This window comes from Myotis brandtii, unplaced genomic scaffold (assembly GCF_000412655.1).
Source record: "Myotis brandtii unplaced genomic scaffold, ASM41265v1 scaffold105, whole genome shotgun sequence".
Taxonomy (NCBI): Eukaryota; Metazoa; Chordata; class Mammalia; order Chiroptera; family Vespertilionidae; genus Myotis; species Myotis brandtii.
Window position 1 is genome coordinate 8,902,593 of NW_005353538.1, and position 20,245 is coordinate 8,922,837.

Genomic DNA, 20,245 nt, shown 5'->3' on the forward strand with positions numbered 1-20,245 from the left:
CTCCCTTCAAATAGACAGTAAGGAGCCAGAGAGGAAAAAATTACTCTGCATAGCAATGATAACCACTGATGCAGAAACAGTTTTCTAGTGGTGGAACCGGGCCAAGCTCTTGCTCCCACAATTTGCAGAGTGGCTTCTTAGAATAAGCCCCATAGATCTGGCAAAGAACTAGAGACCCCAGATCTGATTTCACTTGGTTCAGAAACAGGACTTCAGAGTTGGGGAGTGTGTACATGATTAGGGATTTATATAAATAAGTTTGGGTTGTTTTAATACACAAAAGCTTTTAGGCTATAAGTAATCCATGATCGCTTGCCAAATATAAAACGCCATTGTAAATCCATGTCTGTATATGGAAGAGACAGGAACACAGAAGCAATATACATAAAATCAATTAGCACAGTTTGGAGAGTTTGAATTCATTATTAAATATGGGTCCTATCAAGTATTCTATAAAATTTCCAGTAAAGTTAATACTTCAATACTTAATTTTTTGACTTTCAACTACCCAAATCTTTCAATGAGCATTGTTCTGAAAGGCTCATACAGAGTCCCCAGGCCATTCTCCAGAGAAGTTACTTCTGCAGATGGGTTTCTGGAAAGAAACAATTAAAATTCGCACTACAGCTTATAAATTGCATCTTGTAGGATTATAATAATAAAAAACCTTCTGAGAAAATTTTTTGAGACTGGTGTTACATAAATTTGCATGCCTCAGCAAGATGCACCAAAAGGAGACTTAATTTCCAAAGCGCCTGTCTTATCATGGCATGCTTTTGGAGACAGGTAATTATTGTCTACAGAGGTAAGTATGTAGTGTATTTCATGAAAAAACATGGTTTGGTTTGTGCCTTTTCCCCAGGAACCATATTTTCCTTTATTTATAGTTAAGATGTATATAAGAAAAACTCATCTTTTGGTTTTTAATATATAAGGTGCTTTCTTTAAAAGAGCAAGATTAAAAAAAATTTTGTGATTCAAAATTTAAAAATAAATTAACCTTCCGAATATTTCAAAGACATGTTTCATGTATTTACTATGTCCCTTATTTTGTCAAAAGACTTTAAGGAACTAAATGACTCAACCTTATGTAAGCTCTGGTGTACCTGGTTATATATACTGAATAAACCATTTGACCATTTGCATGTAGACATGGATATATCCTCAGACACTATTATTAAATACAATTCTATATTCTGGATATAGAGGTTGATGATATACCTTTCTGCTTGCCATGACACTAATGAAGCTAAGCTGAAACTCAACAACCACTTGTATTCATTGCTTTGCAGGCTAGCAGTAAGTTCAGCTGCTGGTGGGAAAAGGGTCACTTACGACACCCTCCTTAAACTAAAGCAGTGGTCGGCAAAAGGGGCTCTTGAGTGTGGCTCTTCCACAAAATACCAACTTCTGCAGTGGTCGGCAAAAGGGGCTCTTGAGTGTGGCTCTTCCACAAAATACCAACTTCTGCGCCCGCATGTGGTATTTTGTGGAAGAGCCACACTCAAGGGGCCAAAGAGCCTCATGTGGCTCGCGAGCCACAGTTTGCCAACCACTGAACTAAAGGATCTTCCATGCTTAGTGAACATGCATATCCTCTTATCGAGGTGGTCTGGAGCTGCAGATACAATCACACCGCTCATGGTGATCCAACTGGATGTCAACGAGAGCCATGGAGTTCGATCTACCCCTCCTCCTGAGATGGCCAGGATCAAACTTTAATACCTAGGATAATAAGCATATTTCCTGTTAGAAAGCCCTTAGAGTACAACTCTATAGATGTCACTTACTCTCTTTGTGACAGCTGGTTCTTAACTCTTTGAGAATTCACACATGTAATTATTTTTACAATTATCAACTCCTGGAAATGAAGGGCTCAACTGATCACAGTGCCTCCTGAATTACCTACCTGCAGTACCAAGATGACCTCAGGTGTCCTAGCATGTAGTTATTGACAGCTTTCTAAGGGCCTGCTTTTCTCGGGTGCTGTCCCAAATATTGTCCTGACAATTCTTCTGCCAAAGCAAATGTTATGGACAAGTAACAATACTGAGCATATTATTATTTCTGTAGACAGCACAATGAATAGTCATGAACATAAAATGCCGATATTGCTACATTTTTGATTGATGTAAAACAACTTGCCATAATGAAGATCATTAGGGCCAGCTATAAATAAATGAAAATGTGTTTATGTTCTTACACATATGTTAATGTGTAATACCTTTTATAATTCAAATCACTAAAATTTTTGTACATTAATATTTGTGTATCAATATAGCATGTCTTTAATTAATAAAGTATATCCTCAATTTTTTAATGAATACATTTAAAATATTTTTTAAATAGTAAGTTTAAATAGAAGCTAGCCCTTCTTTCCTGCTGTGCCTTCATTGAAGTAAAATATCAGTCATCCCATCACACATACTTGGAAAATTATATGCTTGTTCTTATATATACTATATGGTCAGTTTCATTGCTTTTCTTGTTTATGCTCTTAGGTTCTTGTTAGTGGTTAGCCTTCACTCTTGATTTTGTTCTATCTTCCCTTTAGACTCTGAAGTCTGTCATAGTACCATACAATTATGTGGCATTTTACATTTTTCAAAGAATTTGCACAGATGCACTATTTCTTTTGCCCTCAGACAAACCGCATCACAAACTAGAGGAGGTATCCTTATTTCCATTGTATAGATTACAGAATGGAAACTTTAAAGAAAGCTCGGGGTCCTCTGGGGACTCGGACCTGGGAGCTGGGCTTTTTCCTCTGGGCTCCTAGAACACTCTGACCCAGTGCCTCTCCAATGTGCCTACGATTTCCTTTTGTGCCTCCTTGGGTAGACCAGACACACCTGTGCCATGTAAATATAAATGATTTGGGCTTTATTGCATTAGGTACTATCAAGTACTTTACTCATTTTGTTCATAGATGAGAAAAGAGGGAGATTAAGTTACTTGCCCAAAATCACAGAGCTAGTCATTAGTAGAACCAGAGTTTGACTCATGACCTTACCCATGAAATTAAAACTTTGTTTGTATAAGTCGGCAGCATGCTGGAAATATAGTAGCTGCTAAAGAAACCTCCTGGGTGAAGGTGGTGGGAGATGCCCGCAATGCAGGAGGGAGTGAAAATTCAGGATTCATCCTTTTTACCTCCTTCCCACATCTCTTCTAGTCTACCTCCAACAAACACAGGGGACAAAACAAGCCAGGCAATAAAGAAGAGGCCAAAAGAGTGGCCCATGCTTTAGACCACTTTTAATCCTTTCACATTTTTGAAAGGAAATGTAAAATACCAAGAGCAGAGTTACATTGACCTTTGCCCACTGCTCCCATGTTCTCTCCTGTTGGCTAACTACAAAACACAAAAGATGCCGCTTCTCTGTGAAGAAATAAGCAAAAGAAGAAATAGTTGAAGAATGTATTCGTTACCTTCTGGGGTGTTCAGCAGCCCTGCCCAGGACAGATTTGGTCAGAGTGCCTAAGAAGGGGGAAGAGGCTGGAGTCCTACAGCTTTGCCAAGAATTTCTCAATACAAATTAGCTGTTGTCCAAGACTGGCTGCATGTAAATGGGATTTGGGGGCTGGCAGATACAGAAGAGGAAAATGATTTATAAGAAGAAGAGCATACGTTAAATATTCTCTGTGTAAAGAAGGCCATTATGAAAGCTTTGTACGTTGCAATGAGTGGCACCTATAAAACCAGCGCTGTTGATTTGCTTTCTCATTCCATTTGCTTTCTCATTTGAGATGAGAGCAGAGACTGGGCAGTGTTCCTAACTTGCCTCCTGACAGTTAGGGGTTTTCCCTGTGTTTCATATTAAGCAATGTGAGCACAGCATATATGTGTTTTGCTGATAAGAAGAGAAAAATGAATTGGCAGACACTTTCCCAGACAAGACAGGAAAGCACTGTTTGAACAAAGTGGAAATTGGACTGCTTTGCTGACTGATCACAGGACCGATGTTCAAAGCTTTCAGACCATGTAATAGTCTTAAGTTCAGGTACACAGCACTGCAAGGAGGAAGAGAGCAAAGCTGATCTGAGAGATGGTGGAAAGTTAAAAGAAAAATGAAGAGCCTTTATCTGAGATAGCAAACTGGCTAGTTATGGGTTATCTGGTCACCGTCAAAGGGAAGGAACCATTGAATTAATTACAGCCACTGCTGGACACTTGCTAATAGGAACCATCACAAAATGATTTCCTATTTTCCGAGCTGTGATTCACAGCTGCAAGCACGCACGCTGAAGTAAAAATTCAATGAAGGGCAGTCAGCCATTAAGAAATGTGGGTGAAAGTGGAAATCTCAACTCTTCTTCACCACCTGCAAACACATGTGATGCCAGGGAAAGTTGACTTTTACTAAATGGAGAATGATGGCGCACGTTGGTTGCTTTCATAACACTACACAAAGCCAAAAACGCTCCGTTTGCAAATTACCATATCACAAAAGATATTTAACTTCAGTGCCAATAAACCACCGAGTGAATCCTTGCCATAAAGCTATTACACTAATAAAACAATACCAGGCAGAAAAGCTATCGGCTGAGTTGCCTTCTTGTTTATTGGGAATATATATTTTAAAAAGGTTGTTAAGGCCTTGTAACAGTTCTCAAATTAATGGCTGACATAGGAACACAAGTACATATTTCAGGACAAATGCAATGTCTAAACCTGAATCATTAAGAGTTTATTTAAGATTCTCCCCCAACTTCTGAAGCAGGCACTGTTCAGTACACATATAGTTTCTTATCTTAAGAATTTAAAGAAAACACTTTTATTTTTGCTTCCATTTTGACTTTTTTTCATGCTTAAAGACTATATGAAAAAAATGTGCACAGAGTCAAGATTTTAACGGCTGGTAGTTGATTTTTCTGAAATCGAAGTGACCACAGCAAAAATACTTTGAGAAGGGATAGCATTCTTTTCTACCTGGGTAAGTGCCCAGCTTGCAGCAATAGTTGCAGCAGAGGCAGCCTTGCAATAGGAGAAGTGATTCCAAGTCACAAGACAGAGCATTCAATAAAAAAGACACGAATGATGAAAAGTTCAGCAACGTTTTGTTGACAAATTAAGTTTGAAGGTAACCAAAGGCTGGGAGCCTATAAAACTCTCATGAATTTTGAAAATGCAATCTTGATATCAGTGGACATTTACTTCTAATAGAAGTTTTCTGTGAACACACTGGGGTTGCTATGCGGTATACTTAAGTGCAGTCCCTTCCTTTACAAAACTAAGTAGTCAAATGAGCTCAGTGGTTAAGCATCAACCTATGAACCAGGAGGTCAAGGTTCGATTCTGATCTGGATACATGCTTGGGTTGTGAGCTGGATCCCCAGTAGAGGGCATCAGGAGGCAGCTGATCAATGATTCTCTCTCATCGTTGATGTTTCTATCTCTTTCTCCCGCTCCTTTCCTCTCTAAAATCAATAAAAAAATATTTTTAAATATTAGTCAAATGATTTTGATTTTAGAGAATCAGTGGCTACATGTTCAGCCGAGCCATTGCAGAAAACATGATGAAAGCCTAGCTGGGCACCAGATTTCAGAGTATGGCAATAGCCCTGAGAATCATTCTTGACACAGATGGGTCTTGTCTACCTGAGAAGCATCCTGCCCTAAGACAGGTTGGGTAATCTTTGGCAGGAAGGCGTGATGTGAAGCTAGATCTGCAAGGGAAAGAATGAGCGCCTTCTGTAGTACTTCAGGGGAGTCCCTTCACTCACTAGGTGAGTTATCAGGGCTGTCAGAACCGAGGAAGCCAGAACAGGCTCAGAAAATTCCACTCACATCTGTTTTGTGCTTTATAGTCTTGAGATGCTTTCATTCCCTCAGTAGCCCCAGGAGCTAGGTAGCACAGGTGTTATTACTGACGAATTAACTTCTCTATAAACATTAACTGTTCCAGATTACATCTTTATTCTTTTGCATTTACCTAGCACTTCAACCACCAATTTGTTTATGTTCCATACACAATTTCAGTCAGATGAGATTTGGGGGCTAGGAAAGAAGGTAACAGTGAACGGATAGCATGTAACTTCAGGTCTGTCTGGGACTCAACATTGTAGGTTATAAGTGAGGAAACCTGGGGCCCTGAGGGGTTTTACTTGGCTGGGCCTAGGTTGCCTCCCCATGAGGTAGACCTGGAACCATAATCCACAAAAACTGCCCTGGCTCTCAGCGGAAAACAGACACAGCCTGAAAAGAGCTGTCTTATGGCTTCAATCAAGAGGGAGAAAGGAAAAAAAAAAGAAAGAAAGGCCCTGACTGGTTTGGCTCAGTGGATAGAGCATTGGCCTGCGGACTGAAGGGTCCCAGGTTCGATTCCGGTCAAGGGCATGTACCTTGGTTGCAGGCACATTCCCAGTGGGAGGTGTGCAGGAGGCAGCTGATCGGTGTTTCTCTCTCATCGATGTTTCTAACTCTCTAACCCTCTCCCTTCCTCTCTGTAAAAAATCAATAAAATATATTTAAAAAAAAAAGAAAGAAAGAAAGAATAAAGGGAAGTCTATATAAGCTCTAGAAATTATAGTTCCAGGAAAAAAATAGAGTAGAAACTCTGAAAAAAATGTTTTTCTGTCTTCTTGGTCTTAATTTATAATTTTAGCTAAACATTTTTCAATAGCAAATACTTAAAGCATGTAAAAACTGAAAGTACTATTCTTTTAGTGCAATATTTTATTACCTCTAATTAATCCTCTGATTCATATATAGGCATTTGCTTATATCTCTAACTCTTAAACTGTATTAGGAAGCAATTTTTAATATAAAATTCTACATTAAAATTAAAAGAATCCTGGAAAGTTATTTTTAATTCTGTGCAGAGACAAGAATGATTCTAGATGTTGTAAATGTGTCAGAAACAGGCTTGTGTGTTCAATATGGTTGCTATTAGCCATGCGCAGTTATTTACATTAACGTTAAGGTAAATAAAATGAAGATTTCAGTTTCTTGTGTGTGTGACATAGATTTGTAACCACATGTTGCCAGTGAGTACTATTTTGGACAGTGTAGATATGAAACAGTAGAATTTCTAAATATGAAACTAGAAATTCTACTAGTATAGGTTACATCAGCTTTGTGACAAAATCATGAGAGAAAGGACAAAGAAAATTAATTTATCTTTCTCTCTCTGATGCTTCCTACCTTTTTAGCTGTTGACTGAATGAACATAGGAGACCACATGATGAAAAACAGTAAATGTTAATGAAAAAGCTCACCAAATTTCTAGGGGACATCTTACTCCTTCATTACACATTATCCAGGGAAGATGAGAATTTATATATATAGCACCCTCTGTCTACACACTATGTTTCTGGAACCTTCCCCATTTAAAAATCACTACCTAAGGTATCCTTTATATCTTATTTATTCCAAGAGGCATAGAATGGTTGTCAGGAAAAAAAAAACTTTAACAGGATACCTAACAACCTTTGAGAACAGAAAATAAAAAAGATGCTAATACCCTATTGCACTGTGAAGAAGGCTACCCCCCCTACTACGGCAGAAACAGCACAACCTTCCAACAAAGCAATGATATTAGCTCCACTGAGAGCTTTAAAATGTCTCCATTTTATTCCTTAAATGCTGAGCATTGAAGTGTTTGTGGAGAGTCACACAGGCCTGCTTATGTGATGAGTTCCAGTCACCCGTAGGGGTGCTCATCTCTCACGGAAACTCATTTCACATCTCATCAGTTATAACCAGGAGCTGAGGAAATCGGGCTTTCCTGTCTCTGAGTTAAGAAAACAGACACAGAACTAACAGCTCAAGCAACCCCCGTCTCTGGAAGTGGAACAAGCCTGCTGCCCTTCCGTGGGTCACCCGGCAGAGTGATCACCGTGACATATTTCAGGGGCATTTTAGGATTTAGGGGGGATAGGCCAGGCCCGTTTGTTCCAGGTGTGCAGTTACTGACTGCGTGATGCTACTGCCTGGTCCCTTTGTCCAGCACGTGGCCGACTGATTTTGTGTAGAGCTCTGCAGGCTCCTAGAAGTGATCATATCGTGACACAGGCTTCAAAGAGATGCTTTAGACAGCAGTTTCAAAAGATGGCAACATTGTCGACCTGTTTGTGTGACTGAACAAAGAGATCAAGGGCCTCCCCTTCAGATATTAATTGTTTACAGGAGTTTATAGGTAGCAGTGGATTGTGTACAGAGACAAGAAAGGAACTAAGGACAGGACCCCGTCTGGGAGGCGAGAGTCCTTTTAAGTGTGTATTTAACTCTGCCGTTTACACAATGAAGGATTTTAAAAATCCAGCTGTACCTTGTAACTGAGCAGAGAGTCGAGATGAAAATAAAGCACTCCCCCAAACATCAAAGACTGGACTCGCATGTTTTTCCTCACGGTTATGACTAGGTGGAGAGCCTGTCACTTCCAGGGTTATTTCAGCTCTGACCTGATCATTGCATTCTGCATTCATCTTTAGGTTCCAGCTAAACATTGTGAGTTTCAGGCTCTTGAACTCCAGAACACTGTCCAATCTAGAGTTCATCAGGTCACACAAAAATAAAACACAATGCGCACCGATGACAGCATTCTCTGGCTATGAGGACTTTTTTTTTTCCTTTGAAAACTGTGTGGGTGGAGTAAGAAATTCTTGTGACTAAGAGGGTATGTTCCATGTAGGTCTGAAGAGTGTGTTTTCTCTGTGTAAGGTAAGCATGGCCAGTGGCCCGCAGCTTCCTGCATTTCCCAAGTGGAAAATGCTGCTTATGACACATCCATTTTCATTTGGCTCCAGAGTTACCACCTAACTTAATATTATTGTTTTATTGTTAACAGGATAACAAAAAACACTTTTACAAAAGCGGGAGATTTCATTTAGGGAGCACTGTCTATTTTTTGTTTTTGTTTTGGCGGATACTGATAAAAAGCAACTCAAACAATGATTCCTAACAATAATGTTTGCTCCACATTTTAGTTTATATTTTGAAACATGTTTCTGTTTTATGTTTCACATCTTGAAAAACTCATTTCATATGCAATACATTATTTGATCCCCAGAACTGCTCTGTAAGAGCTTATCTGATATCCTTCCTTAGTCCCATTTCACATGTGTGAAAACTGAGTCTCAAAACTGTGGTGACTCACCTGTGCTCCCACAGTCAGGAAGTAATAAGGCTACTGTCAGTGTCAGGAGCAGCTCTGATTCCCCTAAGTGTACTCTTTAATGCACAATAAAATGCTATGTCTTTTAAAAGAGATAGCACGGCGTTCCTAGGAACAAGAACATAGACTCCGGGAGCAGTGATCAGAGTGCAGGTCCTGGCTCTGTGATTCACCAACCATGTCACACTGGTCGACTTACTGATCCTCTTAGGCCTCAGTTTACCTCTCCCCACCCTTTGACAGTACTATTGAGAAAATACTAAGTGAGTTAATGATTCCTTATAATAATATCTGGCACATTCTAAATACTTAATAGAGTTTGTTGATGTGATTATTATTAAAGGTTACTGCTCTCTCCTTACATTTTTGTTTTTCTTATTTATTTTATTTATTTTAGCATAATTTCAGAGCTGATTCCCCAGGTAGCACTCAATAGTATTTAGGAAAAAAAAATTGTATTTCTAAAAGAGAAATACTTTTATATTTACAGAATAAAAAATGTCCCTGACAATGTATATTTTCTGACAAATCATTTGCTATCTTTACATTGCTTCATTTTTAATCACTTGTTTGAATTAAAGTTTGGCTCTTAACATTTTCTTAAAAGAACCTACATTTTGCAGTCAGATCCTTTAAATAAATAACATCATATTTCTACAAAGGAAGCCAAATAAGTTCTGAATTTACTTCACCATCCATTTGCTTATACACTTATCCTGTCAACCCAGGTGGTATACGATAAGGATTAGAAAAGAAGTCCCTTTTTTTAGGATGAACTTAGATCCTCCCCTGGACACTTAGCTTGACAAATTTAGCCCAAGTATAACTTTAGGTCCCAGTCATCCCCCTGGCCGGGTGCCCTTTTGCAGGGAAAGAACTGACCAACTGTACCCAATGGTCCTGTCTTCTAGCTCCCCGCGAATGACGTGCCTCTTGCAACCGAAACTGCTAAATGCAGCACTTCAACAAAGACATTCGAACGTGACATACCTCGTGATACTTTTTCACGGTTTTCCCCGAAGTGCACTTGCAGGACTTGCGGTTGACAGTGCCGCAGCCACAGTTTCCCCCGCAGCGCTGCACCAGGAGGCACCGCGGGAAGAAGACCACGTTGGTCAGCTTCAGCTCCTCTCGCAAGTTTACGGAGTAGTTCCTGGGAGTGCAGCTGTAACGCTTGGCATCATCATTGAGCCTGTCCAGGTCCACTGTAAAAAACACGCACTGTGTGAGCAAGTGCGCGCTGTAAGCACAAACACGCAGCATGTGTTTCGGGGAAAGGGGTTGAACATGTCTGTGGGATCTCAATTACTACTCCAAATATCACAGGTGAAAAGTCTCACTTTTCTTTTGATCCTACGTGCCTTTCAAAAAAATAATTATCATCAACAACAAAGAAAAACCAAAAACCCTAAAAAACTTGGCTAAATCTATATATTGGTTCAAATTTCCTTGTAAGTTTTCTAATGCAAAAAAAAAAAAAAATTGTTCTGAGGTTAAAATAAGTAAATGGCCAGCAATTTGAAATAATAGCCTTTATCTTAAAAAAATTATTTTTTATTCTAAATAAATCCTGACTCTAAGCTATCACTTAAATATAATTTGAATTATATCAAGGACAATCACTCTACTATGTTTAACCAGCAATGAAATTTTACAAGTCAATGTGAGAAAGGAAAAGGTTTTAGCTTATTTCAACTCAAAGGTCAAAGAAAATGGCATTTGGGGGATTGTGAATCTGATGCATATTTGAGCATCGGGTCCTAGATGGCAGTACAGCTTAGTGGTTAAGTTTTGGGCTGTGCAGGAAAGCTCAGCTGCCTTCACATCATGGCTCTACCTCCTTACCTGCTCTGAACCTCCACCTCCTCATATATAAAATGTAAATAGTATAGCTATTTACATTTATTTCATATTACAAATGAAATAGTATACCTATTTCACAGCAATATTTGAAAGATTGACTCTAGTGTGCATGGTACTCAATACTGTTTATTATTGTGCATTTTTATTAATTTTGACTTTTCCTGCATATTTTCTTTTTAAAATCAAATGGTCAAAAATGAAAATTTAAAAAATCAGGCCTTGCCCTGGCCGACTTGGCTCAGTGGATAGAGCGTCAGCCCTAAGTGTGTATTTAACTCTGCCGTTTACGCAATGAAGGATTTTAAAAATCCAGCTGTACCTTGAAACTGAGCAGAGAGTCGAGATGAAAATAAAGCACTCCCCAAAACATCAAAGACTGGACTCGCATGTTTTTCCTCACGGTTATGACTAGGTGGAGAGCCTGTCACTTTGAGGATTATTTCAGCTCTGACCTGATCATTGCATTCTGCATTCATCTTTAGGTTCCAGCTAAACATTGTGAGTTTCAGGCTCTTGAACTCCAGAACACTGTCCAATCTAGAGTTCATCAGGTCACACAAAAATAAAACACAATGCGCACCGATGACAGCATTCTCTGGCTATGAGGACTTTTTTTTTTCCTTTGAAAACTGTGTGGGTGGAGTAAGAAATTCTTGTGACTAAGAGGGTATGTTCCATGTAGGTCTGAAGAGTGTGTTTTCTCTGTGTAAGGTAAGCATGGCCAGTGGCCCGCAGCTTCCTGCATTTCCCAAGTGGAAAATGCTGCTTATGACACATCCATTTTCATTTGGCTCCAGAGTTACCACCTAACTTAATATTATTGTTTTATTGTTAACAGGATAACAAAAAACACTTTTACAAAGCTGGAGATTTCTTTTAGGGAGCACTGTCTATTTTTTGTTTTTGTTTTGGCGGATACTGATAAAAAGCAACTCAAACAATGATTCCTAACAATAATGTTTGCTCCACATTTTAGTTTATATTTTGAAACATGTTTCTGTTTTATGTTTCACATCTTGAAAAACTCATTTCATTTGCAATACATTATTTGATCCCCAGAACTGCTCTCTAAGAGCTTATCTGATATCCTTCCTTAGTCCCATTTCACATATGTGAAAACTGAGTCTCTAAACTGTGGTGACTCACCTGTGCTCCCACAGTCAGGAAGTAATAAGGCTACTGTCAGTGTCAGGAGCAGCTCTGATTCCCCTAAGTGTACTCTTTAATGCACAATAAAATGCTATGTCTTTTAAAAGAGATAGCACAGCGTTCCTAGGAACAAGAACATAGACTCCGGGAGCAGTGATCAGAGTGCAGGTCCTGGCTCTGTGATTCACCAACCATGTCACATTGGTCGACTTACTGATCCTCTTAGGCCTCAGTTTATCTCTCCCCACCCTTTGACAGTAGTATTGAGAAAATACTAAGTGAGTTAATGATTCCTTATAATAATATCTGGCACATTCTAAATACTTAATAGAGTTTGTTGATGTGATTATTATTAAAGGTTACTGCTCTCTCCTTACATTTTTGTTTTTCTTATTTATTTTATTTATTTTAGCATAATTTCAGAGCTGATTCCCCAGGTAGCACTCAATAGTATTTAGGAAAAAAAAATTGTATTTCTAAAAGAGAAATACTTTTATATTTACAGAATAAAAAATGTCTCCGACGATGTATATTTTCTGACAAATCATTTGCTATCTTTACATTGCTTCATTTTTAATCACTTGTTTGAATTAAAGTTTGGCTCTTAACATTTTCTTAAAAGAACCTACATTTTGCAGTCAGATCCTTTAAATAAATAACATCATATTTCTACAAAGGAAGCCAAATAAGTTCTGAATTTACTTCACCATCCATTTGCTTATACACTTATCCTGTCAACCCAGGTGGTATACGATAAGGATTAGAAAAGAAGTCCCTTTTTTTAGGATGAACTTAGATCCTCCCCTGGACACTTAGCTTGACAAATTTAGCCCAAGTATAACTTTAGGTCCCAGTCATCCCCCTGGCCGGGTGCCCTTTTGCAGGGAAAGAACTGACCAACTGTACCCAATGGTCCTGTCTTCTAGCTCCCCGCGAATGACGTGCCTCTTGCAACCGAAACTGCTAAATGCAGCACTTCAACAAAGACATTCGAACGTGACATACCTCGTGATACTTTTTCACGGTTTTCCCCGAAGTGCACTTGCAGGACTTGCGGTTGACAGTGCCGCAGCCACAGTTTCCCCCGCAGCGCTGCACCAGGAGGCACCGCGGGAAGAAGACCACGTTGGTCAGCTTCAGCTCCTCTCGCAAGTTTACGGAGTAGTTCCTGGGAGTGCAGCTGTAACGCTTGGCATCATCATTGAGCCTGTCCAGGTCCACTGTAAAAAACACGCACTGTGTGAGCAAGTGCGCGCTGTAAGCACAAACACGCAGCATGTGTTTCGGGGAAAGGGGTTGAACATGTCTGTGGGATCTCAATTACTACTCCAAATATCACAGGTGAAAAGTCTCACTTTTCTTTTGATCCTACGTGCCTTTCAAAAAAATAATTATCATCAACAACAGAATCGAACCCGGGACCCTTCAGTCCGCAGGCTGAGGCTCTATCCATTGAGCCAAATCAGCTAGGGCTAATTGCCTTTATCTTAAAAAATTATTCTTTATTCTAAATAAATCCTGACTCTAAGCTATTACTTAAATATAATTTGAATTATATCAGGGACAATCACTCTAATATGTTTAACCAGCAATGAAACCTCACAAGTCAATGTGAGAAAGGAAAAGGTTTTAGCTTATTCACAATAAAATGCTATGTCTTTTAAAAGAGATAGCACAGCGTTCCTAGGAACAAGAACATAGACTCCGGGAGCAGTGATCAGAGTGCAGGTCCTGGCTCTGTGATTCACCAACCATGTCACATTGGTCGACTTACTGATCCTCTTAGGCCTCAGTTTATCTCTCCCCACCCTTTGACAGTAGTATTGAGAAAATACTAAGTGAGTTAATGATTCCTTATAATAATATCTGGCACATTCTAAATACTTAATAGAGTTTGTTGATGTGATTATTATTAAAGGTTACTGCTCTCTCCTTACATTTTTGTTTTTCTTATTTATTTTATTTATTTTTGCATAATTTCAGAGCTGATTCCCCAGGTAGCACTCAGTAGTATTTAGGAAAAAAATTGTATTTCTAAAAGAGAAATACTTTTATATTTACAGAATAAAAAATGTCTCCGACGATGTATATTTTCTGACAAATCATTTGCTATCTTTAAAAATTGCTTAATTTTTAATCACTTGTTTGAATTAAAGTTTGGCTCTTAGCATTTTCTTAAAAGAACCTACATTTTGCAGTCAGATTCTTTAAATAAATAACATCATATTTCTATAAAGGAAGCCAAGTAAGTTCTGAAATTACTTCACCATCCATTTGCTTATACACTTATTCTGTCAACCCAGGTGGTATATGATGAGGATTAGAAAAGAAGTCCCTTTTTTCAGGATGAACTTAGATCCTCCCCCGGGGAATTAGCTTGACAAATTTAGCCCGAGTATAATTTTAGGTCCCAGACATCCCCCTGGCCGGGTGCCCTTTTGCAGGGAAAGAACTGACCAACTGTACGCAATGGTCCTGTCTTCTAGCTCCCCGTGAATGACGTGCCTCTTGCAGCCGAAACTGCTAAATGCGGCACTTCAACAAAGACATTTGAACGTGACATACCTCGTGATACTTTTTCACGGTTTTCCCCGAAGTGCACTTGCAGGACTTGCGGTTGACAGTGCCGCAGCCACAGTTTCCCCCGCAGCGCTGCACCAGGAGGCACCGCGGGAAGAAGACCACGTTGGTCAGCTTCAGCTCCTCTCGCAAGTTTACGGAGTAGTTCCTGGGAGTGCAGCTGTAACGCTTGGCATCATCATTGAGCCTGTCCAGGTCCACTGTAAAAAACACGCACTGTGTGAGCAAGTGCGCGCTGTAAGCACAAACACGCAGCATGTGTTTCGGGGAAAGGGGTTGAATATGTCTTTGGGATCTCAATTACTACTCCAAATATCACAGGTGAAAAGTCTCACTTTTCTTTTGATCCTACCTGCCCTTCAAAAAAATAAATTATCATCAACAACAAAGAAAAACCAAAAACTCTAAAAAACTTGGCTAAATCTATATATTGATTCAAATTTCCTTGTATGTTTTCTAATGCAAAAAAAAATTGTTCTGAGGTTAAAATAAATAAATGGCCAGCAATTTGAAATAATTGCCTTTATAGTTTTTAAAAATATATACTTTATTGATTTTAGAGAGGAAGGGAGAGGGAGAGAGAGATAGAAACATCAATGATGAGAGAGAATCATTGATTGGCTGCCTCCTGCATGCCCCCTACTGGGGATCAAGCCCGCAACCCAGGCATGTACCCTTGGCCAGAATCGAACCCGGGACCCTTCAGTCCGCAGGCTGAGGCTCTATCCATTGAGCCAAATCAGCTAGGGCTAATTGCCTTTATCTTAAAAAATTATTCTTTATTCTAAATAAATCCTGACTCTAAGCTATTACTTAAATATAATTTGAATTATATCAGGGACAATCACTCTAATATGTTTAACCAGCAATGAAACCTCACAAGTCAATGTGAGAAAGGAAAAGGTTTTAGCTTATTTCAACTCAAAGGTCAAAGAAAATGGCATTTAGGGATTGTGAAGCTGATGCATATTTGTGCATCGGGTCCTAGATGGCAGTACGCTGAGTGGTTAAGTCTTGGGCTGTGCAGGAAAGCTCAGCTGCCTTCACATCATGGCTCTGCCTCCTTACCTGCTCTGAACCTCTGCTTCCTCATCTATAAAATGTAAATAGTATAACTACCTATTTCACAGCAATATTTGAAAGATTGACTCTAGTGTGCATGATATCCAATACTGTTTATTATTGTGCATTTTGATTAATTTTGACTTTTCCTGCATATTTTCTTTTAAAGGCAAATGGTCAAAAATGAAAATTTAAAAAAAATCAGGCCGTTCTTCTCTATTTCTTTCTTTTGGCTGTTACTTTATACACATGATTGTCAGGGGGTATGGTTACGGGGTCTTCTATGAATGAAGAGCATCATCCTACATTTTCACATTTTAGTCACAAAGATGTATAGGAATTACATTTGTCTTATTATATTATATAAATTACATTTTAACTAGTGGTCTCAAAATCCATCCAGTCCTCCATCCACCTGACATGCAAATTCTTGACTGTTGAGCACATCCATGACCATGTCCTCAGGAGAAAGTCCCTTGTCTGCCCAAGTTCCACACCATTGCCTAGTGCACGTCCCTTGTCACCACAGAGGCCACCACAGGAGGGATCCCTCCAATGCCAGTTGGGTATCATCAGGCTGACCCTGGTCTCTAGCCCCAAGGAGTCTTAGTCGCAAACCAAAACTGCTTGAAGAGCAGTAGAGAGTGTTCTTTGGGGGCAGAGGTTCAAGACCCTTGTCTGCCCGAGTTCCACACCATTGCCTAGTGCATGTCCCTTGCCACCACAGAGGCCACCACAGGAGGGATCCCTCCAGTGCCAGTTGGGTATCATCAGGCTGACCCTGGACTCTGGCCCCAAGGAGTCTTAGTCACAAACAAAACTGCTTGAGGAGCAGTAGAGAGTGTTCTTTGGGGGCAGAGGTTCAAGGCTAAGGATGCTGTCAGTAGACTGCATCTGAAGGAAACCAAAAGAAGGCACTAGTGGGTGAAGGCACTTAACCCCATGAAGTCAGCTGAAAGCCTGGCCAGATGGCCACATGACCCCGGGAATAAAGAATTCAATGGGAATTGAATTGGTGCCCTGCCCTGAGTGCCTTTCATATGTGCAACTATGCTTCTTGATTCTCAAGGACAGGGGTTTCCCCCAACTTTAATATGCTGAGCCCAGGACATGTGGGGGCTGAATACATGCTAAATAATTAATAACTTATTGCTGGTTTTCTTTTCTTCCTTTGTAAAGACATCAGAAGTTTAGCTACAATCAATCCAGATTTGAATTGAATGAACTCTGTCTTGGGAAAGGAACCATTTTATTGCTGCTAAAGCCCTGTAAATAACTGCAAGCAAAGCAGGAAGGATTACATAAATGGATTAAGAAGTGCAGCAATCATCCATTACAAGTGTCATCCTGATAGAAATGCTGATGCTGGCCTGTGCGTTACTGCGCCTGTGGACAGGGCTGACGCAGAGGGCCCACTCTGCCGCTTGGGATAATGAAATATTTTGTGTCTAGCATCTCGGAGGAAAGAGGTGCAATTAGCAATAAGAGGCTGTGATGTGCGGGAAGGCAGGGAGGGAGAGGTGGGAAGTAACAGTACCGAGTCTCTCTGTAGTTCAGCCCTCTGCTAGGCACCTTACACATATGCCTCTGTTTCCTTCTCCCCCACGCTTTTGAGGTGGGTATTACTTACCCAAAGTGAATAGTAAGTGGGAAAAGTAGAATGGAAACCCTTTTCCCTTTTGCTCTATACTCTGTCACAGCAAGCAGCATGGGGGAATGAGAGGTACCCCATAGCTGAAGGAAGGGCACCCCCACCTCCCGCTGTACCCAGCTTTTCTGTAGGCTGCTGTACTAGGACTGGGGTGTTGAATGCTTCCTCCTTATCTCTAGAATGTTTCCAAGACAAATTACAGTGCTTTCTGAACCCCCAAGTGCCCTCTACAAACCAGAATAGGGTATGCACATCTTACTTGCCTTAAAACACAACTCTCTGCTCATTGTATAAGTTTCCTGACTGCCCTGGGTATTTCCGTTTCTTATCCGCCATGAAGAGACTTACCTTGCTGTCAGTTTTATGCATCAACTCCCTAAGGTGACTAAGAACCCAGGCCCAGTGTGACTGCTGTAGAGTCCAGCTGCCCTGCTTATCAGGGGATGGAAACCACCAAGGCGCTCAATTTAGAACTAGAACTAAAAGGTTCTTCTGACCGGATGCAAATAACTTCAAAGCAAGAGTGCAGACTCTCTGCAGGGGGTATTGAGTTTCCAGTCAAGGGAGACTGATTAGCAGTGCAGCAGAGCAGAGAGCCAGACCAGGGGCTGAGAGCAATTAACACTTCCCATGGAGGGTACTTCAGTGGGAAGGGGGCTGTGGTGTGAGCCTGCTGGGAGGGAGGAAGGCCAAAGGGTACAGATCCAGAGAGAATGCCGCCCTTTCCTTTCCTGCTTCAGTCTCCATGGCGGAACAGTATAGGGCAGCAAGGGTGTTTCGATGATAATTCAAAGGCCCGTTACTTTCATGCAACTTCCCTAGTTCACCCAGGTGTACATAATGTTATAATTCCTCTTTTGGTGTCCTTTTGAATTTGAGTCTTCTTGCCTTTGCTTGGCTCTTCAATGTCAGTGAAGATGTGGGACTGTGCCCAGCTGGCATGGCTCAGTGGTTGAGCATCGACCTATGAACCAGGAGGTTTGATTCCTAATTAGGGTACATGCTGGGGTTGCGGGCTTGATCCCCAGTTGGGGGCAGGCAGGAGGCAACTGATCAATGATTCCCTCTCATCATTAATGTTTCTATTTCTCTCTCCCTCTCCCTTCTCTGAAATCAGTAAAAATAAATAAATAAATAAATAATTTGGGGCTGTGCACTGACAATATGTTGGAAGGGCTGAAAGGTTTCACTGTCCTCAAGGGCTTTCTCTGGACACGTGAATCCAATGCGGGCCCCTGCACAGTACAGCAGGACCACCCTTCCATCTGCAGCCCTGGCCTGAAAGCATAGCCCAGTCACAGAAGCTCCTTGGGCTGTGATAAGAGCTCTGGGCTCTGAGCATTGGGGAGGGAATGAGTAAAGCAATGGTATATGGAGAAGGCACACCCTTGTTCAGTGTATAATCCATGAGGGTTCAGGTGTGGAAGAAAGGAGAGTCAGCCTGCTGTTTTTGATTCTGACCATCTATATGCCTAAGTACCAGGTAACATGAAAAGTTCTGCACATGGATGACTGCATGAAATCCCCAATACACTATGGGTTCCATACCCTTATTGCCCTTAATTTTAGAGTTGAGGGAATTGAGCTTTTGGAAGGTTAAGAACAAAACTTGTCCAAAGCCACACAGTCAGTTGTAGAGACAGGGTTTGAATCGAGGTTTTTTCATGCTTCTTGTACATCTGAGCCTCAGTCTGAAGATTTCAAGGAGGATGTTAAGAGCAGCTTCCATAAGCCATGCTGGAGCCTTCCCTCTAGAGGACACTCAGTATCCAAACGCCCTGGCTTTCTGGGTATGCTGATAGGCACTGACCTGCCATTTTCAAGATGTTGTCAATTACATATACCCAAGCAAGTGCTCCCGTGCACACATCACCACCTACCAGATTATACTGGAAGAGTACACCATGTTCTGGCTAATAAACCAGGCAAATGTAAGAGAGCCTCTTTTTTCCTTTGATATTGAGCAACCAATATAATTCATTTCATCTTTTTCACCTGAATTGAGGGGACTTTTGTCTATTCATGATCTTCATTTTGTTTTATCATTTTCTTTATTTAGATGCTTCTCTTCCACTAAACCATAAGGTTTTAGGAAGCAGAGAGTTAATTGTCTTTTTATACCACCTGTCCTAGTGCTCTGCCCCAGGGGAAGGACCAAATGTAGGTCATTTAAGTCCACCTCTTCTAAAACCAGTTGGTTTCAACAATTAGAAGCAGGGTACTGTTGAAGGAAACACACAATTTTGAGTATAAGCATGTGGGCCATTTTAGGATATCTGAAATAATCAATTAAAACCAATAAAAAATAACCTGAAGTCATTAAGCACCCTTGGACAATTGTTTCTGATTTTCTTTAAATATCTATCTTTTGTGACTTGGAATGAAAACCCAGAAACTTAAAATCAATATTAGAAAGCCCTGGCCAGGTGGCTGAGTTAGTTGGAGTGTGATCCCATACACCAAAAGGTTGCCGGTTTGATTCCTGGTCAGGGCACATACCTAGGTCATGGGTTCAGTCTACAGTTGGGGCACATATAGAGGCAACTGATTGATGTTCTTCTCTCATATCAATGTTTCTCTCTCTGTCTAAAAATCAATAATAAAAAATACATATCCTTGGGTGAGGATTAATATATATCTACATTAATAAAAGACAAACATGCAAATTGACCGCACCTTTGCTATGCCTTAAGCCACGCCCACCAGCCAATCAGAGTGACTGTATGCAAATTAACCCAACCAAGATGGCGGCCGGCAGCCACAGAGCTGGAGCAAGCAGGAGGCTTGGTTGCCCCAATGATGGAGGAAGCCAAGCTTCCCG

General features: G+C 40.5%; 1 protein-coding gene across 2 annotated transcripts in view; it reads right to left on the minus strand.

The window, feature by feature from the left end:
• Nucleotides 1-1,499: 1,499 nt before the first annotated feature.
• The window catches only part of PDGFD (platelet derived growth factor D), a 246,891-nt gene continuing 228,145 nt past the window's right edge, over nt 1,500-20,245 (minus strand). For both annotated transcript variants that reach the window (XM_005856869.2, XM_005856870.2), the window contains exons 6-7: nt 14,697-14,911; nt 1,500-1,725 (exon numbers count right to left, since the gene is read on the minus strand). In XM_005856869.2, coding sequence (XP_005856931.1) covers nt 1,600-1,725; nt 14,697-14,911 — 341 coding nt within the window. In that variant the 3' untranslated portion in view covers nt 1,500-1,599. The remainder of the gene's footprint in view (nt 1,726-14,696; nt 14,912-20,245) is intronic.